Source organism: Mizuhopecten yessoensis, unplaced genomic scaffold, assembly GCF_002113885.1.
Source record: "Mizuhopecten yessoensis strain PY_sf001 unplaced genomic scaffold, ASM211388v2 scaffold4599, whole genome shotgun sequence".
NCBI lineage: Eukaryota > Metazoa > Mollusca > Bivalvia > Pectinida > Pectinidae > Mizuhopecten > Mizuhopecten yessoensis.
In genome coordinates, this window is record NW_018405627.1 from 1,086,918 (window position 1) to 1,114,269 (window position 27,352).

The 27,352-nt window shown below is 35.9% G+C and overlaps 2 protein-coding genes across 4 annotated transcripts in view; one reads left to right on the forward strand and one right to left on the reverse strand.

The window, feature by feature from the left end:
* LOC110449382 (prolyl 4-hydroxylase subunit alpha-2-like) overlaps positions 1–4,329 on the forward strand; it is a 22,882-nt gene extending 18,553 nt beyond the window's left edge. The window contains exon 13 of the mRNA XM_021496233.1: positions 1,146–4,329. Within this exon, the coding sequence (XP_021351908.1) occupies positions 1,146–1,219 (74 nt within the window). The 3' untranslated portion in view covers positions 1,220–4,329. The remainder of the gene's footprint in view (positions 1–1,145) is intronic.
* LOC110449381 (fibronectin type III domain-containing protein 2-like) lies at positions 3,474–25,505 on the reverse strand. Of its 3 annotated transcripts, none has more exons than XM_021496231.1 (8): positions 24,916–25,505; positions 11,760–12,071; positions 9,826–10,110; positions 8,422–8,715; positions 7,477–7,674; positions 7,055–7,147; positions 6,294–6,779; positions 3,474–6,047 (listed from the first exon to the last, which is right to left on the reverse strand). In XM_021496231.1, the coding sequence occupies exons 1-8, from the start codon at positions 25,238–25,240 to the stop codon at positions 4,777–4,779; spliced, it is 3,264 nt and encodes a 1,087-aa protein (XP_021351906.1). In that variant the 5' UTR covers positions 25,241–25,505; the 3' UTR covers positions 3,474–4,776. The 3 variants fall into 3 exon arrangements, with proteins under 3 accessions (XP_021351906.1, XP_021351907.1, XP_021351905.1); XM_021496232.1 differs by having other exon boundaries at positions 3,474–6,011; positions 6,258–6,779; XM_021496230.1 differs by having other exon boundaries at positions 3,474–6,779; positions 24,916–25,500.
* Between the last annotated feature and the right edge of the window lie 1,847 nt (positions 25,506–27,352).

Consider the following 27,352-nt stretch of genomic DNA (forward strand, 5'->3'; position numbering starts at 1 on the left):
GTGTGCACCGTATATACGTTTAATGTTCATAATAAATGTATGTGTGCGCCGTATGTACGCGTGGTATACATAATAATGTATGTGTATGCTGTATGTACGTGTAGTATACATTATAATGTATGTGTGCGCCTTTTGTACGTGTATTATACATAATAATGTATGTGTGCGCTGTATGTACGTGTAGTATACATAATAATGTATGTATGCGCCGTATAAACGTGTGGTATACATTATAATGAATGTATGCGCCGTATGTACGTGTGGTTTACATTATAATGTATGTATGCGCCGTATGTACGCGTGGTATTAAAAATAATGTATGTGTATGCTGTATGTGTGTGTAGTATACATTATAATGTATGTGTGCGCCGTATGTACGTGTAGTATACATAATAATGTATGTATGCGCCGTATATACGTGTGGTATACATTATAATGAATGTATGCGCCGTATGTACGTGTGGTTTACATTATAATGTTTGTATGCGCCATATGTACGTGTAGTATACATAATAATGTATGTATGCGCCGTATATACGTGTAGTATACATTATAATGTATGTATGCGCCGTATGTACGTGTGGTTTACATAATAATGTATGTATGCGCCGTATATACGAGTGGTATACATAATAATGTATGTATGCGCCGTATGTACGTGTAGTATATATAATAATGTATGTATGCGCCGTATGTACGTGTAGCATACATTATAATGTATGTATGCGCCGTATGTACGTGTAGTATACATTATAATGTATGTATGCGCCGTATGTACGTGTGGTAAACAATAGTGTACATTATAATGTATGTTGATGAATGTATGCATGGCAGGGTGTTTGTAATTGTTATGGTTGCATTTGGTATATAGATAATATTTTGTTTATAGATTATTTGATGTCCATAGATACTATACTGTATAGTTGATGATACGAGCTTATATGATGTAATGCCCTGCGCTCTGACTTTCATGCCTCTACGTATACTACTGTAGGTTTAATACATTTATAAACAAGTCAATCAATCTGTTTCTTGTATGTATTGAAACGATGGCTAAAACATAATTGTATCTTTAAAGTGACGTTTAATTTCTTCTCTATACAATTTAGACAATATAATTTATGTTTTCTATCTTTTCCTTACAGACGGTACAATGGGTGTCTGGGAATCTCTGCCAAACGGCGTGTGTGGACTAAAACACAGAGTGATCACTGTTTGATTACTGAAGAAAATGTCTACCGTTCAATGTGTCATTATCCCGATAGTGCTAATGCAACGTCATCCAATCGCTCATTTACTCATAAGTATAAAACATTAGTTATCAGCCTTAGTTTTGATACTCTCCGCCAGGGCTGCGCTCCGATGCTAGTATATCGAAAAGCGGAGCTGTCCAGAGCTTTCGTCCTTACACTCAGTAGCAACGAGCCTCTGATCATGTGACAATTTGTCATATGCTGTCAAACCGTAAGATATGGCGGATTTTTACAAGATCGACTACTTTATCATTAGGTCAGTTCACGAGATTGTCACTTTTTCTGTCGTATTTATTTTAATGCTCCGATCCGTTTGCCCTTTACAGCCAAAATTTGTTTCATGCTTTGGTGTAAATAAAGTGCCATTCAAATTGTTTATGGGCTCGCAGTGAGTACTAATTGTTGTTAATCAACATTGATGAAGTTTGTTTCTTTATTTGAACAAAGTGTTTTTACAATCAATCACATTTTAATGCCATAAGTTAAATAGAAGTAATTATGACCGAACGTAAGCTCCTCATTTAGAACGATGTTTACCGTAGCACTGCGTCTAATATGTATCAAATAATTAAAGAATATATGATAGACTTGTGAATCTTAAGAAACTTCGAGGTAGGAGATATTTTTATGTAGGATTTACGTTGTTGGGACCTATGTTTCACTTCGGGATATCCGAGTTTTTCGAGTTTTCAGAGTTTGAATTATCAGAGTTTTTATTACTAAGATTAAGAAGAGTTTTGGCCGGGACCGATGAAATACTTCGAGTTAAACGGGGTCTTCGAGCTATACGAGTTCGAGATAACGAGGTTCGACTGTATTTGTTTTTTGATCGGTTTTGCGTTGAAATTTCTCTTACGGTGACATATTTGGGAGAAATAAAGTTTCGGTCTATTTATTCAGTTATGTAACACCGAAATAGATTGTCAATAGTCTTCCTATAGTCTTGACATTTAGCCGTTGACAGGGGGTTTAATTGGTGTAAGTTGGTGTAAAGAACGACAATTTCTGAGTGTAAGGACAGACAACTCTGAGTAGAGATTGGCTTTTAAGGATTAACGAACGTTAACGGAGATGCATGAATATCATACCTACTAATATGTTCATCTCGTTGATTGGCATAGTAAGGCATAATGAGTGGTTCAGTTACAGATGGATTTCCGTGAAATTATTGGAATTTAAATAAAAACAAATCCAAAATAATTGATCTTAAAGTATAACATTACGTCTGGAATTTGATGTACCTTGCAATTCCAAGTCTGATAAAGTAAACGGCGCCATAATTAATGTTTCATCATATGTATTTGTTTAAAAAAAATGAAATTCTAAAGTAAAACAACCCCTATTAATGTGAAAAACAATGTCAGCTTGGATTATGAAAGAACAACCTTTTCATATAAATAATAACCTCCTTGGCAGAGCATTGCATAAATAGTTTTGCTCGTTCTTGGTGTCATTAATGATATAATCATAATAATGTTACATTTGTTTGTTTGTTTGTTTGCTTTTGTTTTGCAATTTTCTAGATATCCTTAGAAATGAGAGTTCAGCGGGGGAACATTTCATGCTTTTGCAAATTAAAAAAATCATACAGTTATATTCTATAAAACACCAAATATTTCAATTTGTGATGAAATCTAAAATCTTAAGCAAATAAACGATAAGAAAATTGAGGTTTTTTTCTTGATTTGTTGCACTCCTCTATATGAATGGCCTTATAATCAATCTGTGTTAGACGTCTTGTTTGTATTTACAAGGACATATATTCACATATTATCCTTGTTTACCAGTTGTAACAAATATCTGTGTTTAAAAATAATAATGAAGGTATAAGGTACTCCAGGTCCGTTGTAGTAGGGAGAAGAAAGCCACGCTGAAATGTATAACTATGACATCATTTTTTACGGTAATCAAAAACACATTCTTGTCATTTTACTTACAACAAATTATTTTATTCGTGTAATGTTTTAATGTGCATAAAACACCAAAATGATTCTGTAAAATGGTTATCTGCCTTTGGTTCAACAACAGTCAGACTAACTTTACATTCATTAATTTTTGTGAGATATCTTATTTTCGTGAATGTCGCGAAAGCATAACAATTTAAGTATTCAGTGCGTTGAAGGGTTATGTCAAATCATCGATATTTATTTTTTTGCATGAAATACGTAAATAACCCGTTAAACTATAAAGCGATAAATAAAAACAACGAAAACGTGTTAATCAACTTTGTTTTGTTTTGTTAATTTATTTTACTGAGAAGCTACTAAACTACTCGTTAACCTAAAAGATTAAAACATAGAGAAAATTAAGCATAATTCAATTCTGAATTTCTTTACTCGCGAAAATGAACTATTATACAGTAAGATATCACCTATCGGTTCGAACGTCATATGCCAAGTAAAAGTATCCTTTCAGTACAGTTATGTCATACATTAGTATCGCTTATTATACAATATCTATAAACATCTCGTAACGGTGTACAACATGTACGCATACACATCGCATATCTTATTTTCTGATCGTAAAAAAATCCCATCAAAAGTATTGCTTAGCTATATAATACAATAAGTATGTATTCAGAATAGAGCCATTACATGATAATCTTATTCAAATACGATGTATGGGCCGAGTCTTGAGATATATATATCAGCGGGGTGCTATCGAACCAAAATGCAGTCAAGGCAAGGTACATAAAGTCCATATGAAATTGAAAAACAAAATCCTTTAGATCGCAAAATAAGGCAATTGTTTTATCGTCAGATCGGCGATGTCGCCATCTTGAAGTCATGTCAATTTGCCATCAATTCGTCTTTACGACATCATGACGTCATGTCTGCTCTGTTCATTCTGTCGTCGCAATAAATATTATTACCTGAGGTGATACATAAAACAATATGTCAGATATGTATCCCATGTATATGTAGTCATATAATAAATAATTCTTTGTAATACTATTTTATTTGTAATTCGATATACAATATACCTAGTATTTCAGCGGTCACCTGTTTATTCTGCAATTTAATTCCGCGTTATACGATGAGAGGTACGCTATAGGATAAACTGTTGCGATAATTTTAACAGAAACATACACAGCAGCATATATAATATTAGATTATATTTTCATTATTTTTATCGAAAGCCTATTTTGTTTTGTAAATGAGGTATCATTATATTTCAAATTAGGTATACATGTCTGTACCAAGAGTTAGAGGTAACACAAACCGCTTTTGTATAGCACTAATTTCTCATCACATTAATTCGATAGCAGATCAATAAATGTTCGTATGTGTTTTGATATTATGAAACACGTTTTTCGTCATGCATTTTGCTAGAAAGATTTTGTTATTCTCCTTTTGATTTCCTGGTTTTATGACCGTAGATGGAAAGACGGTTTTTCTGGAGCGGATCACATCACAACACATGCATGGGGAAGTAGATACGTTGAAGTACCGATATGTTTGTTAATGTCCTATGTTTAAGTCCTATTTCGCCTTTAGAGACAGGTTTTCCATTGTTTTTTTCATCATGGTAAGTTGGAGTTCCCCGTAAAACGTCTTGGGTTTGCTCTTCTGTGATTTTGTTGCCGTCTTGGATTGCGCATTCCGCCTTGATTACTGGCCATTGGGTTGTTTTGTGGCATTCCGCCCATTGGACCATTAGTTGGCATTTGTCCGAATCGTTGGTTTCCTCCACCCATTCCACCAGAAGTCGGCGGTAACGGAGTTGGTGGTACTGGGATGTTAGGATTTCCGCCACCCATGCCTTGGTTTGTTCCTATCCTGCTATTTACTCCATGGAAGGTACCCATGCCGCTCATTCCCGAACCTCCTCCCATACCCGGGCCAACATCAATTCCTTGACCACCCATTCCAGAGTTAGGTCCGAAACCCTGGCCACCACCCATATCCGGACTCATTCCCATACTCATTCCTCCATTTATTCCACGAGAACCTCCCATACTACCCATTCCTTGGTTACCTCTCTGACTTGGTGTATCACGATTTACGCCACCAAATCCTCCCTGGCCTTCCCTCCCTTGACCACCCATGACTTGTCCTATCGGGTTACCTCCCATTCCCTGGTTACCACTCATTCCCTGGCTACCTCCCATGCCACTCATTCCCTGGCTAGCTCCCATGCCACTCATTCCTGGGAAACCACCAATCCCCTGGCTACCTCCCATGCCACTCATTCCTTGGTTTCCTCCAGGTCCCTGGCTACCTCCCATGCCACTCAGGCCCTGGCTACCTCCTACATTCGGTACTCTCGTTGGGGGTTGCATATCCCGATTAATACCACTGAATCCTTGGTTGTTACCACCCATTCCTTGACCTTGACCCCCCATTCCCTGACTACCAAATTCTTGACCTTGACCCCCCATTCCTTGACCACCATTTCCTTGACCACCCATTCTTTGTTGTCCCATTCCCTGACCACCCATTCCCTGACCCTCCATTCCTTGTTGCCCCATTCCCTGACCCCCCATTCCCTGACCCCCCATTCCCTGACCACCCATTCCCTGACCACCCATTCCCTGACCCCCCATTCCTTGTTGCCCCATTCCCTGACCACCCATTTCTGGACCCCCCATTCCTTGTTGCCCCATTCCCTGACTCCCCATTCCTTGTTGCCCCATTCCCTGACCCCCCATTCCTTGACCCCCCATTCCTTGTTGCCCCATATCCTGACCACCCATTCCTTGACCACCCATTCCTGGTTGTCCCATTCCCTGACTCCCCATTCCTTGACCACCCATTCCTTGTTGACCCATTCCCTGACCACCCATTCCTTGACCACCCATTCCTTGACTGCCCGGTCCTTGGCCATTAAAGCCCGGACCATGAATACCTGGTTCACCAACCATTCCCTGACCACCAATTCCTTGACTGCCCGGTCCCTGGTCAGTAAATCCCGTACCATGAATACTTGGTTCACCACCCATTCCTTGACCACCCATTCCTTGTTGCCCCATTCCCTGACTCCCCATTCCTTGACCACCCATACCTTGTTGCCCCATTCCCTGACCACCCATTCCTTGACTACCCATTCCTTGACTGCCCGATCCTTCACCAACCATTCCCTGGCCACCAACTGTTCCTTGGCCTCCTCCCATTCCTGGTCCACCACCCGTACTGCCTTGATTATCTATTCCTGCATTCCCTGCACTAATGACGCTTGTTGCTCCGGCATTTTTATCTTTGTGGAAAAATATTTTGCATTTCATGACATCCTTATTCTTTTTCTTTCTTCTATTGTTCCTGTTTCTGTCTCTTCTATTCATTAGCTTTGCCCTTACTACTACAATGTAGGACAGGGTAGGATCAGTAATCGGGATTGTTGTGGATCTTGCATTTGGATTCGGAACTTCGGTGATTGTCCATCTTCCCTGGTAAATCCACTGGAACACCCTGTGTAATACACGGAATCCCATCACCGGGACAGGCATTGGATCCCAGGACACTGCCAACAATGTAGTGTTTACTTCCTTCATACGACCAACCTTTATGTTCTTTGGTGTATCAAATTCTGAAATGTATAATCAGAAATACGCGTTTTAAACAGATTGTCATTTTCTCAAATATGCTCCACATTGAAGGTAATGACCACATAAGCATCATTGTTGATGCATGGTGAACACAAAAATCTCAACACTTAATGACGTTCTCCATGCAAAGGGAATCTGAACAATTCTAACGTAAAAACACACATTGCTTCCTCACAACTGACTATTATGCCAAACGCTGATCATTCGAGAAACATTTTCAAATATATGTCTTTCGAATAGCTTAGCACAAGCATACCTCGTTTAGGAGTTTTCAGTTGTACTTCGACCTCGTTTCCAATTCCCTTGTCGTTCTTAGCAGCAATGACGAATCTGTGAAGTAAGTTGTCGTCTGCAAACAGGAGAACAGATATTGTGATATACTTGAAAGTGTAATCGAAATACAACTAAATATTGTGGAGAATTGAACACAATTTACAGAAAACACTAACAAACAATGTGCGTGTCCTATTCTATGACTACTTAACGCCGTGATTGCCAATGAGAACATTTTGAAGGTAACGTACATATCATCAAATATCTTCATCGGACTAAACCAAACAAAAACGGAGAAAGACAGGTTCACGATAGCAAGATCAAAAGGTAATTTTGTTACCGAAATATTTATTTCAACTTCGTGTGTGTGTGTTTGTTTGTGAAGGGGGAGTGGGTTTTACTTACCGAGGTAATCCGAATTCCACGATACAGACATATTAGTGATGGATTCGTTTCTGAAAACACCGTTTTTGACTCCCCACATTATATGGTACTCTGGTTTCTTGAGGGCATACATGTGAAGGGGAGGTTCCCATCGGAGCTGGATCATTGGCGGATCTGTTCGTAGTACCCGACAGCGGACGTTTCTAACTTGGCTGGGCACTATAATAATGTAAATAAAATTGTAAAAATATACACACAATATAATATTGTAATTCGGTAAATGGGTTATTTGAAGATTTTTTTTACCAAAGGGAGGGAAGACAAAGCAAACTTTCCGTTTCCTATTATAAACAAAGTATATCCATGAGAACTAATGCATTAAAGAAATTAAACTAGTACAAAAGAAAGGTTTTGGTAAATTATCTGACTGTTCTGCTAGATGGAAAACAAAGATTAACACAATGTCATGCAAATCAAAATGCTTTACACTTGGCTTAAAAGGGGTAACCTTTATCATATCTTATGGGGACGAATTATTAATAATGGCAATAGGCATTATATCGAAGTTAATTGTATATTTTCTATTGGAAATTGTCATATGGATGGTAAGTCAAAAACATTCCTAAACAGTGTTCAGCGATCAACTGCAATTTAATTTATTGGAATGTAACTGCTTGTCTAAATGTATAACAACTGTTTAAAGGAACGCTCATTGTTTTAACAATCAATGCGATTTATTCACACAACATTAAAGACACAGTTTACTTCGTGTGTGGATGTATTTCAATATTTCTCTCTGTCTGGTAAACTATAATTGCTAATATGTGTTACTATACTGTCATTTTCATGGTACTAGTTGTACCAGGTTGTCTTTGAAGGTTGTTTTAAATACGACAACGAATATCTCCAGTGAGTTGAATATATTATTATGGCATACGATTTATTTTTGATTAAATGTTCACTTACCAGCGGCCTTGGATTTAGTGGCAACGTAGCTTGTTGGGAAACTTGCTGAACGTCGTGTGAACGCCGTTATTGAAAAGTAATAATCTTTGTTTGGCTGAAGATTGTGTATCCACATTTCTCTGGCAAATGGATCATTTGTCTCGACGTCACCCTCTTCTGGCTCAGCAAGAAAATCTGTGTAATGAACTCGGTATCCTCGGATTTTACCCTCTTGCTTTTTGGGCGGTTTAAAGGTTACCCGAATCGTGGTAGTATTATAAGCCTTTGCAAATGGTCTGATCACCTCCGCTGGCACTACAAGAGACAAACGTCCTCGTTTATACTTCATATAATTGTAAACATCGCTCACACGACAATTTAGGTTTCCGATACATGCTATGTACAAATAAACTAACAATTACTTTCATGTTCATTCGCTTTACTATAATTTATTGTTTTAAAGTTGATAAAAAGAATCACTCATTGAGGATTGCCATGATACATTAAATGTCTTAAACATCGCACATTTGATATAGTGTATACCTTACTAAAGTTCAAGTAAACTCAAAGACACTGGATCACATGCGTGAATCGTCTCATATTGCAATAGTGCATTACGCGTATGGATATATTTCACAATGGCTGTAGTTGAATAAAAGAGTACAACATGAAACGTCAGTTGAACAACTATATGTGGATGTGCTTTTATTTCATACATACAATTTGGTTTTTATATGCTCAGCACTACCCTATTTTAAGCTTATTTTTCTTCCCCAAAAACTTGAACCATACAATAATGACCGACACAACGACACAGAGAACAGAATAAAGACGTCACGTTACCAAAGTGTAAATCGAAGGATAATGTTTGGAAGCCATGATTGTTTTCAATTTGTCAATTTGTCAAAAATGGAAAACAAGACAAAAAACAAAGAGAAAAAAGCTGAATCAGGCTGTAAGAGTTAACATGTTTGTAATAAGATTTTATCACATGATGTACCGTGTTATCCAATGAATCTACTCGTGTAATTTTACGTATCAGCCCTGTGATTGGTTGTAAGTTTCAATTGTTTCAATTGTGACGTCACGCCTAGGACAAGTACATGACGTCACAGACTTACGCACTGGAGTCAAAATGGCGTCTTTTTACTTTACAATATTTCATAAAAAAACAACTTTACACGAATAAATGCCACAAATCTTGATTATGTGATAAAAAGGATCTAACACTCGTTTTCATTTTATATGAAATTTATGAAACTCGTCACGAATTTTCATAAATCTCATATGAAATGGAAACTCCTGTAAGATCCTATATGTATTGCTCCACTTTAGTTAGCATTTGTCACAATGAACTACCAAAACTATCGGTTGATACAACACATTTAATATGACAGGTAATCGTTAATACCATTTATGACTTACCAAAGCCTGGGGTCGATACCATCAATTGGTCTGATTGATCCGATTCCCCATTGTCGGAAAAAGCAGAGATTGAGAAAACGTGTGTAGTTCCTTCTGTCAAGTCCTTTATCTTGAGGAAGTTGACAGCAGGGCGGATGTCTACCGTCTGGTTGTTTAATGTGTATGAGTCATGAATGAACACTCTGTACTGCACAATTTCTCCTCTGATAATTGGCGGATCCCAGTCTAACCTGATAGAGTTTGGACCTTTTGCTGTACCCCTCAAGTTAACCGGTGGTGATGGAACTGTGGAAATCAACGTTAGTAATAGCTATTTATACATTGGCTTATGCATAATAAAAAGCAACTCCATATCTTGATTAACCGTTATTCATGAATATTATAGCAAAAGTTACCGTTGACTATGTACGAAAACCTTTTATGTTTTAATACAGTTGATTATTCTTGAAACAAAGGATACATCATATCTTATAATAGTGTTATCTATGCATACTATAAAACAACTCATAGCATACTGTTGATTATATGTAAGTATATTATAAAGTTATTCAATATATAATGACTCATTTGATTAAGTATAATACAGCCTATGAAGAAATGTCATATAATATACGTAATATAATAGAGTTGTTATTATATATTAAGAAGAAAGCTCTTATCTCCTATAACAGTTAACAATGCATATTTTTAATCATCAAGGGGTAGGTGAATGAGGAAATGTTTAATAAATAAATATGCAGAATATGATGGTTGTGCAGATTATGAAGATATCTTGTGCTAGCACGTATGGTAAATTTGAGTGTGTGTGTGTGTTTCTTTTCATGATTATTATATTATGAAAAAATCGTCGAAAAAGAAAAAATTAGAAAGAAAAAATGATTTTTAAGAAATGTTCTATCTGATGACGTATTCGATTCATGCTATTTTTAGTAACAGGGAATATCCACTGTTGGCGGTGTGTGGCGAATTTAAAACTGGGCGAATAAGCGAACGTTTAACGGGCGAACGTTTTCAGTATACAGTATGTATGCAAGGGGAAAATTTCCTTGAGTTATGATTATAAATAAAACGTACATTCATTTTATTAAGCTACCTTTGGTTGGTTGCAGCATGTACGTGGCGCAATCCATTAACAGAAAGGGTATAGTCACGGCTATGGATGTACAATGTACTTTACAAAAGACACTAGGTAAAAGCTCACTACCCTGGAATGTCTGAATAGAACCGTCCTGCTTGTTTGCCTGACCACGTGGTGGGCTTACAACTGGCATACACCTAACAAAGCATCTCATCACAGGGTTCGCGCGCTATATATCTGTTCTCATATTTGCGTATGAATACCCAACCTCGGCAGTAACAATATTGAAACTAACCTCGTGCAAGTAAGTATTTTATATAGCAAGGCAAACTCTAATCTTCCTTAAAATGGTAAAACAAATAAACTTAGCTTTTAAACGTGACAATTATTGAATGTACTGAACGTTAAAATCGTGATCTACGAAGCGATTAGAAAGAAAAACCTATATTTTCAAAACCAAAAATTCCTATCAGCCTTTTCACGCATCTTATATTTCAAGAAGCTATTTCCAATGAACGCATGTAAGTGTGTCCTTATGAGCTTTGTAAACACTCTGTCTTTTTGTTTTTTATCATCAACTTTAACTAATTTTAGTTGTCGCACCTAGTTCGATTTCAGAAAGCACTTTTTGTATTTTTTATGATTTCAAATGTTCTGTAATGTTCTATTAAAATTGCAAAATGCTGTTCTTAAACGGAAGAATTTCAAATGATCAACGCTACACTGTCATCAGATTTAACATTTAAAAATAACTTATATGGTAATTTTAACATCGTAAGACTATGAGGATAACACATGCTCCAGTTCTTATAACCGTAATGTGAAGGTTTCATTTAATTTGTTTACATCTACTTACTGACGTCAGGGGTGTGGATAATTTCCGGAATGCTGTTTGATTCTACAACCATACCATCCACGGCTGCAACACGGATCCTATACCGTGATCTAGGCGCCAAATCTGTTATAGAAGCGGAAGTCTGCGAGGCATCACAAATTCGAAAAACAACTTCCGTAGGAGCAATTGTTCCGTCTAACTCGAGAGGTTGGAAGTATACTTTGTATTGGAGATTATCCGGAATGATCCGTAGCGGATCCCAGCTGATTGTAATAGTAGAAACCCCATCAACGGTTGTTGTTTCTGTCAAAACGTTCTGAGGTTTCGGAGGAGCTGAAACGAAACAAGATATACATAATTGATAAACCAGCCGATTTTGATGAAATCCCGGCTTTCCCTTGACCCAGTTCAGAGCCTGGTCAACTTTCATACAACGAATATTTGATACAGTATAATACAAAAAGGTATTCGTGCCTAAACTACATGTACATGTATATCTATAGCGATTCAAAATAACAATTATAAGGCAAGAAATATAACAAATACAAAATATATATGCAAATTTCCTGGTAAGTTTAATGTTTTCATTTTTGCTTGTAAGGCTGATCAGATTTAAAAGTCTGGTCATTTCTCTAGGAATACATAAAACTGTGACAAGTAGCATGTATATGATTAACCAATTTAAAAGCAATAATGTATATGTAAGATACGTTTACTATTTAATTATATATTACAAAATGGAGTTAATAGCGTCAACAGGTATCGTCGTAAACGATAGCGAGTCGATGATCAGACATACAATATCAAACGCCATCACCTAAAGGATTCGCGTACCGATGCCAAAACCTCTTAATATGTACTGAACATTTTTACCTGCATAATACTAGCTTGAATACAGCATTTCTGTAGAGAAACACATACTTTGCGGATCTGTTATGAAGATTAGATAAAAAAAAATAAAAAAAATATCAAAGTGTTTTGAGAGTAAAAATGTGGCCAGAATGAGATTCGAACACCTGACCTCCAATATGACTGTTCTAAACGACTGCACTACTGATCGACGGTATTTCCTGGCCCAGCCAGGTTACAGTAACATATATACGAAACTAAGAAATGTTACTGTGTGTGTGAAAAACTACAGCGGAACTCTCTAGTGTTGGAACTCTCTAGTGTTTCCCCTGCAATGAGGGACAGGGAAGTTGAAATATATGGTCCAACATGTCGGTAAAACGTAAACTGAATTGGATGGAATTGCTTCGCGAATACTAGGTGGTGTATCCTTTTATGTGATATCTATATCACTGATATACATCAATCTATCAATCAATAAAGAATAACAATCTTGAATAGCGAATTACACAACTGATATGATTTCTGGTTTTGAATGTAGTATGACAAATTAGCGTTAGTCAACTGTATCTCAAAATTATAATTGTATCCTTCATTTATATCTACATTTATTGATTTAATTTGTATTACAATTTACTTTTTATTTATTTATTTTAATTGAAATTTTGTTAATGCGTTTATATTTTGTGAACGTTTTGATTGTGTTATCAAGCATCAATATATATATATATAACAATACATTAAACTATTTATTATTGATGTTAACAAAGTCTTTAAGACATTGTTGCGTATTTCATACTTAGAAATATCACAACGTATGTCAGAAATAAACACGCCGATCCAGATACCGTGAGTGTACTACTTCATAGTGTCATTTCAGAGTAATGAAACGCATGTTAGCTGACAACACGTCATTTCCTGTGAAAAACGTCATCAGTCATTGCTGTGACAGGTCTCATTAGAAACGGCATGATTTAAGGGGCGCCTAGGGGGCAATTATAATATCAGGATCTATCATTGCCTTAGACCATTGTTTATTTATTTGTAAAATTAATTATTTGATTGCAGTTGGTGAATACAACTTACTCTTGACAAGAGTGACGACAACGGATAGATAGCCCTTGAACATAAACACAGTTTTTGTATCAGTAATTAAATCCGGCCAGTGTTTCCTTTTTAACTCTGACGTCATGCTGACATTTTCTAAATGGGGATATGTAAATTTGGTCACAGAAGCGACAATTAGCATTAACAGTGTGAAATCTGTTATTACACAGCGCCTTATGAATAAAGCTTCGCAGCTTAGTATTAAGTCACGATCGACTTTTAAAAACACATTGAACAATTTCAAAAATTATATTTAACGTGTGGAGAAATATTATTAGTATTGTGTATGCTATATGATGGTGATAATCTTCACTCCCATGATTAACATGTTATCCTAGTCGTGATACGAACTTATAATTGTTTTAAATTTTATGTCATTATAACATTATCATTTTTGATGCCATAATACATGTAAAGTATACGGTTATAAATTGTCTATCATCGTCTATTCCGTCTTTGCGTATTTCAGAGTTATCTTCTCTTGGGAGCAGGCATTGATTGTTACGTCATTGGTTTGTGTGAGAAAATTACGTCTTTTTCTCAAAAATTGATGACGTTACTCTCACAACCAAGTGACGTAACAATCAATACCTGCTCCCAAGAGAAGATAACTCTGCAATACGCAAAGACGGAATATGTGATACAAGTGTACTTGTGCTGTAGTGCACACATGTTCAAAATCAAAGGGTCTCGCTCTCAATTGATGTATATCTGTTCTGCCCCCTCCTTCTCCAGCATATGTCGTGACAGAATCAAAGGGTCGGGGTTAAATATTTCAATGATTTCAAGCATAAAATCCTGACCAACCGTCCGCTAGACTGATACTTTGAAGATTAAAGAGGAGCTACAAACGATTAAAAAGCCTGATAATTTTACCGTTAAGCTGCAGCTCGATTCCTTTATCTTTTTCAAATACATTAAACAAGTCTTATTGTATCATCCACAAGGTGTCGCGAAAAGAGGCTTCGTATGTATAATGGCATAGCCAAGGGGTGCAGAGATAATATGTGCCTCGAGAAAGGAACTGAATTATTAGATTTTGTGATAGTAACGCAAGCAATATACACCCCAATGTGTCTGGGCATGGGTAAGACACCCGGCCATGGACACAACAATATAAATTATACAGGTCACGTTTATTTATTTTATTTTTTTATTGGAAATCTTTTATATTAAAAAACAGTTAGAGAGATATTTTCAGAAGGTCACCTCAATTTTGCCTAGAAGCAGAAACAAAAGTCATACTAGAACTGATCCAGAGTGCGCAGTGTTTAACCGATGCCATGTGATCAGACGTTAATCTAACACCGTTACGAAATTTTGACATACAAGTAACTATTTAAACATCAGGAATTTGACCCAATTTTTCTGAACAGTTTGTACACGCACAGTACCGGTGAGTCCGTATTGGTCAGTGTAGGAGGTGTGTGTAAAATAGTACTTAATACATGTATCGATATCAATATATATTGACCTTTATGTAGACATGACGTGTAAATCAGTATGTATATCTGACACATCTAGGACAGTTTGATTTCCGTCCCGTACGAGTAATATCGCCAGAAGAAGACTTCGTGCTGTATTTCCCATTTTGGAATATTAATAGATAATGAGAAATATGATTTATTTAACAAATATTAGTATTTACATGTATACATATATATTTTAATGCATTTCATATATGCATATATGATGTATATGTATTATGAAATTATACAAGATTTTCGTGTTACACGAAGAAATCGTTATAAGGCACTTAACATTAGAGATGACCGACTTTTATACATTATAATCAAAAGAATATTTGAGAACGCTTACTCAAATGTAAGCACGTGGTCAACTTAAACTGTCCATATGTGTGCCCTTGTGTTGTGTGTGTGCATAAGGTTATACATGCGGAGTTCTTGTTATGTAGACCCATATCCCTTTTCCCTTGAAATTGACTGTAAGTGACAGCTGAAAGCATTGCAATACTGCGCCCTTAATTTGGCGGGTTTTTTTCTGGGGTTTTGCTACAGTGAACAAAATATCAATACCTCAAACACTTTATAACCGAAAACGTTCTCAATATTATAGATTATCTGGTGTCCGGTAACTCAAACAGTTTTCAACTGATTTCCAAATATAGATATATATATAAATATAAGAAAGCACCTTAAAATTATACCACTTAATAGGATAACTTGATGTGAAGATAGATTACCAGATGAATGCCAAGGAATAGTGACGTCATAGTACATCGTTTTATTGTAGGTTTTGTTTTTGGTAACCTTGTTAGGATGTATTCTAATAATAGATGTACATACTTCGTCCGTCGTCAGTTTGTCCCTGTCTCTTTGGTATTCTAACCACAGGTGCGCCGACCATTTTATGGAGACATATTTGATGACTTTTATGTACGGAACTCATCAAAATGTCACTTCAACCTGACTTCCTTCTGGATCTACTAACACTTTAGCTCAGATAAATGTATACCACTGTTTTGTATAGATTACTCAAACATAAGTTTACAAGAATAATGTTCTTCAGGGCCCCCGTATTTACGAAACCTTTCTCATGCTCAAACCAAGATTTAGTGTTCAAGACCAAATCGTGTACCCATGATAAATTCAGAAAAACAATGAAAATAACAAATTCAATGATTCGGAAGAACTTTGGAGAAACCTAAAGCCGAATACTGTTTTCAATGTTTAAACTACATGTAGAATGTTTGACAGTGTTACACGATTTAAACGAATACCAAGAAAGTCGACTTGAGCACAGAATCCATGCCTGAACATGGTAACGGTTTCGTGAATACGGGCCCTGATGTCATAATTGTATAAATAGTACGTCGAAATCTTTTAACTTGTTAATAAAAACGACTCCGTGTGAATTGTTGAATTGTAACGAAAACAATTCACTGCATGCATCGGTCAGTGCTTAAACAGCTGTGCTTGTTTTTTTATTGGTGAAATATGCCTGTTTATTAGAAAAGGATGTAAGTAAATCCCTGTTGTTAACTAGAATCCCTTACTCTCCGATTGACCCAGTTTCTAGCCACAACTGATCTGGTTTCTCTACCACAAATTGTTAGAAAAACAGTTTTTATACAAAACAAAATCGTTTATCCAGTCAGCTCAAACCCTTGCTAGAAACGAAGGTTGCTAGATTATCGAAACTCTTTTGCATACCTTAGCATTGACATGTCCTTACGACATACAAAAGTCAATACAAAACTACAAACACGACCCCATATGTATAATTAGCAAGTGTTAATGGGGTTTTTTCGATGACAATACTAACTAATTAGTATATTGAGGCCATAATAGTTTTAACGATATAATTACCTTCCTCTTAGTATACCTTGATTATTGATATTTTAACTTAAAAAGACCTTGTATAATAGGTGTTTATAATAAGGTTAGTGTTTCTAGAACAATTAACTTCAACATATGAGAACAGAGGTCAAAATCACAGATTAACGTTTCTAGATATTTCGTCGTGTGTACAATACAATACATAAGAAATATCATGTTTTGTATTTTAATATATACATTGAATTAATGAGAAGCGTGTCTTGGCTCGACATTCCGGTGTCTACTGGTAACAAACCCTATGACATTTGACCCCGGATTCGTGGAGCATCAATCATGATGATTATGTAGAGGCTGGTGGGACGTGTAATACTACTTGTCACAGAGGAATAGGGGATTTATAATCACGTAGCCCACATGTTACCATGGTGCCAGACTTTATTTAAACAATTACACCAAACACAAATTGCTTACATTTGAATCACACACAGAGTGCTAAAAGATGACTGTAACACACGCCTATCAAGCTTGCTAAGAGATACAATATGCAAAAGATTAATAACACTATACCATATAGCTGTTTTGTTTTTCTAGGATTTCATCGGTGATGCAAGGTGCCAAAACAATGGGAAAATGGGCAACTAATTGGTCTTAACTGCTTTTGAAACATATGGGGAGTTGCATCAGCTAAATGTATTATTTAAAAATAGAACAATAAAAGGTAAAATCAGTAATAAAAATCAATGCAGAAGAAAAATAACAAGAGTAATGTCAAATGATTTTTAAAGTCAAATTCGTTTGTAGTGAAAAAGGAATCTGTGCTCATTTTGTATTCGTTATTTATGACGGGTTGTGTCCGAAAACAAATCTCTAGAAATACGAAGAAGGGGGCACCTATTTAAAACAATGTTATGAGTTGATGCATAAAACGAAAGAAAAAAAGTCTTGCTGCAATATATCAAAGTTCAAAGGTCGAAAGAATAAAAATCCGTAAATAAAGCGCAAGGGGAGAGGTGCTTACAATATCAGTACGAACATTTACATTACGGTTTGCTCCGAAACAATATGACGTAATCTGAAACAGGGTTTATGGAAACTGCCAAACTGGAATTTGACAAGAGCCTGCTTTTGCAAGTTTATATAAATACACTAACGTATAGGTGGTCGCCATTTTTCTGGTGCAGTGAGAAAGCTATGTGTACGTAAATGTTTGATATTGGTACGATTTTACTAAAGCATTACAGTGTGGGTAAGTCGAGTAAAGTCCAAGGTGTTTTTCTTTTGTTTTGTGTTTTCTCAGTTTCAGTTATTTTTCAATTTCGACTCGATTTAGAATTTTGATTCTGTCCTCATGTGTTGTGGAAATTATCATAATGTATCCATTATAATTAAAGTTAAACAACAACATAACTCTGACGTGTCAACAAAACCTATAATTAGAACTCATTATGATAACACTACAGCAGCAATATGAATAAAAGAAATATTACCATGTCAACTATTGGAAAAGTACAGGAATAATAATATGGTTTGAATGAGTAAGTGTCTACCTGATCAACTAAACCCGTCATGTAACTCTAAAGAATATCAAGGTAATGACACGTAGTCAAAGTGAGAACTAGGGCAGTGACTGCTCACTAATAAGTATACTCAAAAACATCGACTTCCGCGTCACACAAGGAAATAGAATATTTCCACAATGAAATCCTGATGAAATATATAATATAAAGAATGTTGGTTGAGTTCACCTTGACCTTCATCATAAACAGTTTACTATCAAAAGCCGATGTGTACACCACAGTCCGCCGACAGGTGACATAAACATATTGTACATACAGCACAAACAAGCCCACACATTAATTCAAATAAAAGACGGTCAAGTAAGAGTAATAGAAAAATCATGATGAGAATGTTACTAAGGACTTGTCGTTTATTAAGGGCCGTGCGTCACCAATCAACTTAATAAGACCGTTGTTACCAGGCACGTATACGTACATAAAGACTTATAGTGAGACACTGCCACAGTAACATTAATCATTATTGAGATCAGTTCAAATATAGCATATTGGTTGCAGTCGAGTCATATACCTTCAGAAACAAAAAACCTACATAATAACGAGATGGATGCATATCTGAATATTTAAGATAGCAGACATGCACACATCGGCGGTGACTCCCGTTGATAAAACGGTGCTCATGAATGTATTAATCACCTTTGAAGATTATTTAATTACGCTTTTTTTCACTTGTCTAACACACCTCGACAAAGTGTGCAGCTCAATCAAATCAGACGTTGCACCTTATTAAACTCATCAAAATACGTCTAGCCGTGACAATATTGAATTGCTTTTATCGTTTGTTATAACAAAGCATTTTCTGCCATTTTTATATTTTTGAAATATTCATATTATCATAAGTAATCGTTATTTGCAATGAAAGCAAATCATTTTAATATGCATACAACAAAAGGTGGCATTGCATGTTTAATATGTATAAGAAGAGGTACATATATAAAAAAAAAGAACGAATCTTGAGTCAAACTGAGTAAAGCGATGGCGATAATTTTGAGTATGACGCACATATATCTACGGCCCCTGCAATGTTTACCATAACTTATAATTAACAGGGTTCCGTATACCAGTGACAAAAAATTAACAGTGCATGGGCATATTAATTAATTTATGTCGGCTGCATCAGGGTCTGCAGAAAACATAAGGTCCACAATGTCGTTGTCAAACGTAACATTTTGAGAATTATATATGTTCATACAATGTGCCATCTATTTGACGTTTCGTTTTGATTTATGTCTGTACATAGAGTAACCAGGGCACCGCTGTGTCACTAGGGTAACACACAGTGTAACCAGGACAACACACAGTGTAACCAGGACAACACAACGTGTCACTAGGATAACACACAGTGTAACCAGGACAACACATAATGTAACCAGTACATCATAACGTGTCACTAGGACAACACACAGAGATCCCAGGACAACACATAATGTAACCAGTACAACACAATGTGTCACTAGGACAACACACAATGCAACCAGAGCAACACAACATGGCACTAGGGCGACACACAATGCAACCAGAGCAACACAACGTGTCACTAGGGCAACACCCAATGCAACCAGAGCAACACAACGTGGCACTAGGTCAACACACAATACAACCAGAGCAACACAACGTGTCACTAGGGCAACACACAATGCAACCAGAGCAACACAATGTGTCACTAGGGCAACACACAATGCAACCAGAGCAACACAACGTGGCACAAGTTGTAGACAGGGAAAGTTCCGAAATAACCTACGTAGTATATGAAGTAGACACATGCAGTAACTAGAAGAAAAAAAACACATTTGGACACCCAATATAGCGACGAGAGTAACTAGGTCAGGGACGTGTACAAAAAAGGCAACAGGAATAATACAAACGGGCATAAAACATTATGAATGAAATGGAAATAAGACACATTACAAATATTTGGTGAAATAGGCCAGCATTAGGTTACACTTGTATAACTTAAAACAATGTAATTCGACATTATTTTATACACATGTGGTCTTAATACTATAAAAAAAATCTGAAAGTTCATGTTTTGTTTTCACAAGTGTCCATGTATTTTAAAGGACAGACACTTACCCTTTGGTTTAGAGTTATGCATGAATTGTTTTGGCGTCTCTCTAATATACAGCCGACCGCCCTTATAATGTTTTTGGAGAGTAAGTTGAAAAGGTATAGGAGCTGTTTGTAGAGATTATCTGTGGGATATTTACGTTATTTGTTTAAATTCTCTGAACGTAGTAGAGTGGAATATTGACGTTATCACTGAAGTAACTTGGTCAGCTGTTGTTAATTATTTTTTATGTCAGATAAGTATTGGTCCTCTAATTATGATAAAACGGGATTATATTACGCCCAACAATAAAATTAGCATACTAGCAATGGACTAACTCAGATAGGCAACACAATATCGGAACAATGAGATTGTATTTTACCATATGTATATTGTGGTGTTTTTTTACATTAGTTTATTACGTTGAAATATAGATATTAAGAGTTGTTAAGATATTTATTATAATATGGCAATAACCAATAATAGATAAGATTTTATGGTTTTGTGATATGGGAATTATTAAAAGATATATAAGAAATAAAGTTCTCAAAACTGAAGTAAAACTGATTCATAATCAACCACCGGGAACAAAAACATTCTTTCTGTTTAAGAAAATAAATCGTCTTGATTGTGATGTTCGGGAGAACATTTCATGTCAGGAGAAATACAAATATTGTCTCCGTTGTTGGTAAGTGTTATACAATTTCAAAAGACGACATCAGTCGGTTTTATCGCTTTATCACTACTGGTTTTACAGTTGTTTTTGTATTTACGTTGAAGCTGAGAACTCAATATAACAGCGACAATTCCTGGTCAAGAAACAGTACACATGGGAACAATCTCAAAACCCAAATTTATCAATGCGTTAATTCTCCTCTTATCGCTTAACACAATAATAACACTGAAATGCAGTATCTTGTCACAGGTTGGTACGCTTATCAGAAGATAATGGTATTGGTTTCGTTTGATGCTTTACCTGTGATTTTCTAGAGAGGAAAATATCATCTTAACTGTGGGTCCGTCAAAACTGTCACGTTTGTGGTGATGATATATATGATATTGAAGCCATTTGTACGTTTTACATTCATATTGCAACGTTTAAAATACTAAATTACGTCTAAACGTCAGTGATTTACATAATTTTTATTTAATTGATAAATTTGTACGTAAAACATGACACAAGTGTTTATTTCCTGTAAAGAATAGGACAGTCTGCTCTTTTCATACTAATGAGATGCACCGCTTTGTGACATCGCAATTTATAGCTCCGGAAGAAAGAAGATAAAACTAATTTAAAGAACCAACACGTGTCATTCAAACTCGGATCTTGCTCGACGTAGGCTATTGTTCATAATGAAACTTTGATGAAAGGATCTGGACATGAATAGCATACATAATCATGAAGTCTGTAAGCTTTTGCAGTTCAAGCCTACCTGACATTTAGAACATATTTTCCATTTTATTTTTATTTATGTTGAAGAGTAAAACGACTGATAATAGTGGTAAAATCAACAAACAGAAAGCCTCTTTAGGGGTTGAAATTAATTGGTCAATGTAATCATTTAGCGTGCCCATACCTCGATATACATTGTGTAAGTGTAACATTAATATTATTTGTTTGTCACACTTTTCAATTTTTTGCCATCATTTGAATAAATCGCGTTTGACCAAGCAAACAACTAATTTCGAATTATCTGCGCATACTTCAGAGTGCCTTGCGTTTTCGATGTCACTAACTATATGATCTGTGAGTGTCGTTAATGAAACAGAGGACGGTTACCCTTCCGGAACACCAGTCTTATTTTCCTTGTACTTTTTCATAAGAATTAATGCAAATATTTCCTTTTTATTGGTCTATTGATGGGTTCATCGACTTCAAACTCGACTTACGGTTTATTTTACACTTCGTTATTCTCTTATGTTTAACTCACTAACTTAAGTATGACAGCATGGTTAGAATGTCATTTAATGTATCCCGTTTACTAAATCCTAGAAAGAAAGAAAAAAAAAGACGCACAGTACAGAGATAGTGATCCTAATATACTTTGTTGCATTGTGACAGAAATCGTAAAAAAAAAATGAATAATTTTGTTTTTTACATTTTTGAGCTAGGAGTTCAGTGGCCAAGCTTACAGTGACGGGTTACAACAATTTATAGTAACAGGAGGTCAAGAGGTCACAATATAAATGACGGATACCATGGATGAGAAATTTTGTAATAAAAAAAGTATGTTTTTCCAACTTATAATAAATTATGTTGTATATGTCTGTTTACGAATAGCATATGGGTAAATGACAGGTTATAATAAACAACGGTGTCCTGTGTTGGCTATATCGCCTATATGTGTCCATTAGTGATTAATCCGGGTTTTGTAATTGACACGTTATTGCTGTAGATATGTCTGCATTTTGACAGGTGTTCCAGGTAACGCATCGATCAGGTAAATTGATCAACGCGTGGGTAAGAAGGTCACATGTATTGATACCATAGCTATAGGCAATACCTGTAAATCACAGGTACACGTAGTATAATCGCACGAGATGCGCACAATAGTATCCTAACTCTCCACCTTTCGGTGAACAAGCCATAACTACGTCAGAGAGCCAAAGGCATATGATGTCATAGTGACGTAACGCTAATGTGAAGTTTGATTGACAGCTTACTTGTTATTAAACACAATGTATGTCCTATAAACACATTAGCTGTGTCGTCAAACATATATATGTTTTTCGATCTGTCAACAGCGAAAAAAGGTTATGAATGGACAATGGATTGGGATGGGGTATCGGACCGATCACGATGGAAGAAATGGGGGACACGGAGTGATAAAAAAAAGAAACAAATTGACGAAAGGAAGGGAAATAACTTGGAAAATGAAAGGGGGATAACTGGAGGATGAAAAGCGGGAATACCTGGAAAATGGAAAACTGTGAAATGCAAAGAAGTAAGACTAGAAGGTAGAACAATTAAAAACTGGCCCATTGGAAGGGATATACCTTGTTACAGTAGAAGGAATGGGAATACATGAGCGAATGGAACGGGTAAATGGAATATAGAAACGGACAACTAGACAATATATAGTTTAATAACTAAAACAGGAGAATACCTCGGCAATAGGAAGATATAAATCATGGGAAATGGGATAACCGCGTGATAAAAAAATGAAATGACAATGACACCAGAAAGGGCGATAACTCTGCAGAATAGAAAAATAACTTTACTCTAGAAAATTAAATGTATGACACAACGAAGTATGGATATAGAAAGATAATGTAACTGAAAAATGGTTGAAGAAAAAATTGTTTTACAACAATTGCGAAACGAGAACTATCAACTTATATCAATATTTCTGATTGGCCCGGATGGTAGCGCGCAGCAGGTCTGAATGTGGTAGAAGAGCGTGGTGTTCATAATAGGTTCTTATACCGCCAAACTTTTTCTCTAAACAAGATATCTAAAAATATTTTTTCAATGTGGACAAATTCTGATAGATTAATTTACATGTACACTCTGCATATTTCAATTTAACACTTAATTTTAAAACATGTTCATCCACACAAGTAAAAAGTCTCATCATTTTCCAAATGTTTTCAGTACCTGGTATCGATTCTCTATCCTAAATTACGCGCATGGACTGCCATAGCAAAAAAAATTTAAATAAATGTGAATATATAAGATGATATTTATTTTGCCTACATCTGCATTAGTTCGTATCATAATAATGTGGAGGTCGCTGATTTGTGATATTGACTAGATGTTACTGTTTTTAGCAACAGTAGGTCAATATTCACGTTGTGACGACATTTCAATTGTAACATCACAATGCTCTGCCAAATGCATAGGTGAATATGTGGTTAAATGGACTTGAGGATGTGATATTAACCGGGACGAAGTGGAGGTTAATATCCCCTTTATCAGGTCCATATAACCACATATTCACCACAATAAAAGTCCACAATCGAAAAAAATAAATATTCAAATAGTTAAATGCGATTGAAGGACATAGCTGATATTTTCTAGTTTATCGTTGATATGACGTCACTCTTGCTTACAAGGAAATTGATGTTCTTTCAATCTTAGCCGCAATAAGCGCAGCTTTTCATTGACTAAAATACATAAATTTCGTTGCCTTGGAAAAAATGAAAATCATTTAAATATTCAAAACGAAATTGCGCGTAATTAATGTTACGAATTATACATGTGAATAATGATCATTTTTTTACGAAGCACATTTCTAAATCAAAAGCAAAACTAGAAAGAAAAAATTCGAAACAACATATATTATATATAACAAACTTACCCATTGGCGAATCTGGACATTTCTGCATGTAGTTGGTTAACTCTCTAGTGGCGTTTTCAATGTCGGATAACCGAACTAACATGTCATTAAAAAACGTTCCGTAAGCTATGCCCATCCCTATGGCAGGAATGGATCCATTTAGAGTATTTGAACCATACATCTTTATCTTTTCCTTCTGAACGGTATCATATAATTGTTTGATATTGGCTTGTGTTTGAATAAGATGGGTTTCCACTGTGTGGAAATCTTGCGGCGTCCATTGTGCAGTCACACAAGTTAAAACAAATACTACACATAAAAACACCCGTTCCATTTCGGATGACATTGTTTTTTTAGCGTTAAAACCTTATTACTGAAATGGCTATCAGCACGGCTCTCCTACAGAAAAGAAAACTAGTGTGTTTTCTTCATCTGTACACACCCTCCCGCTACGAAAGTCCCTGCCGAAAAACAGCTTCTATTTCCTCATACGGCAGCTGTTCTAGTGATTGCGTTGCTGGTCTTACCTCCCCACACTTGTCGACTGGCTTGCTGGGCTTGGAAACATATATTATATAAAGTGTGTTGACACAGAGATGTCCTCCGGCACAGCATGAGGACAAAGCCTTTTACTGTCAATCTCACGCACAGGAGCCATAATGAATTCATACATCGTGCTTGTAATAAAACTGACATATCTCTGCACTCTGATTAGCATCTAACGAAGACGTCCCGAATGCCGTCGTGCTAAGGAAGATCCCAGTTTCTGGATGTCATCGTTTCGTGATTTTTTTCATCAATTTAGATTGTTATTTGCGAAACAGTCATCGCAGTTAACGTCATTCCTTAATAATGTATTTGCCTCTGACTTTGGTTAGTGTGTTAATGTCTGCCGACAGTCGGACCAACTACAACATAAACCGCGTTTTACTTCCCTAAATTTGTTAAGAGTCTACCATTGAATTATATTGTTGAAATGAATTATAACATATCAATTTTGTAAAAACTTATACTTTACCTGCAATTTGAGATTCAATATATTTTCATATGCGAAGACTGTAATTATTGACCAATTAGAACGATACTTTGTATTGTCTGCATTCAAAAGTAACATATCTTTAAATATATTCATGCCATGCTGCTTGTTTGCATGGTATGACGTCAAGACTGCAAGCTTGTACACTAGACAACAAAACTACAATTGTGATTGTAATGGCCGTTAACGACATTATATAACAACATTACACAACTGCATATGACTTTACGTAATTTTTAGCAATAAAACAGTACAATATAACAGTACATAACATTACGTATTCGCCAACGTAATGTAAAAACAAGTTTGACTAGTGTAGGTGAGGGTATATCTACAGCTGGCCACCATGCAGTTTGAAACGTCAGTGAGCAAACACCTGCAGTTTATGATAACTGACGTTTAAAATCTGCATCCTCCGGAAGAAAACTATAAAAAATATAATAGGCAGAATAAATAAATAACTTCCCATAGTGTTGAACTCGAGAAAAATATCGATATTCTATCATACTGATGACAGGTATATGGTATACTATTGTACACCATTAAATTTCCTCTTTATCTTAGTAGCGGAATATGGACATATATTACGTCTATAATATTCCGTACAGAGGGACAATCAAGTCGTACATGAGCGGGCACACATGAAAATACAGTTTTCTGCATTATTTAACTGTTTCATTATATGCACAGTCGGTAGATAGCTAGAATTCAATCCTTGCATAATTCAATATACCATTATATATAAAAGAAAAATGGGGGGGGGGGGGATGGAGGTGAGGGATAAGTATAAGGATTCCTCATCCCTACCCAAACCCCTGACAGCCTGTGGGATTTTTTTTCAAAATGTCGGGTAAGTGACAGTGGCAAGTTTGCCCCATTTTCATTATTTAAAGTCGTTCTGGACAGTATTTGTTAAAATGTATGTGTATTAACACCATTCAGAAGAGAAAAGTCCATGTCCTTCATAAAACTATAACAGAATGGCAAACATGCCCGTTTTTGAAGAGTTATTAAACTCTTTACTGTTGGAAGAGTGTATGGCCTTATGTGCACCGCCTTGGGGTAAGTTCGACAGGATGTCTGGGGTTCATGCATAATTATGACGTCGGAAAGCATGCAATGTCATATTTCTCGCCAATGCCAGGCTTTCCGTGTATGGCATTGGCCGAACCCCTGTGTCATGGGACGAACCTGCCCAAAATTTATATTTTAAGAAATCTGTATATTAGAGCAATACGAAACTCAATGCTAGGCTTTAATGTATACCATCATGTGAAGCTGTCGGTTTCAGTGTTACACGTATGCCATCAATAAGTAGCATTTCTGTTTACAAAAAGTTTGCAAAACTGGAAAGAAGTGAGGTGATACTTTCCGTTCTACTCTCCCAAAAATTATTTTCTCGCTTTTAGTAATCTAAAATTA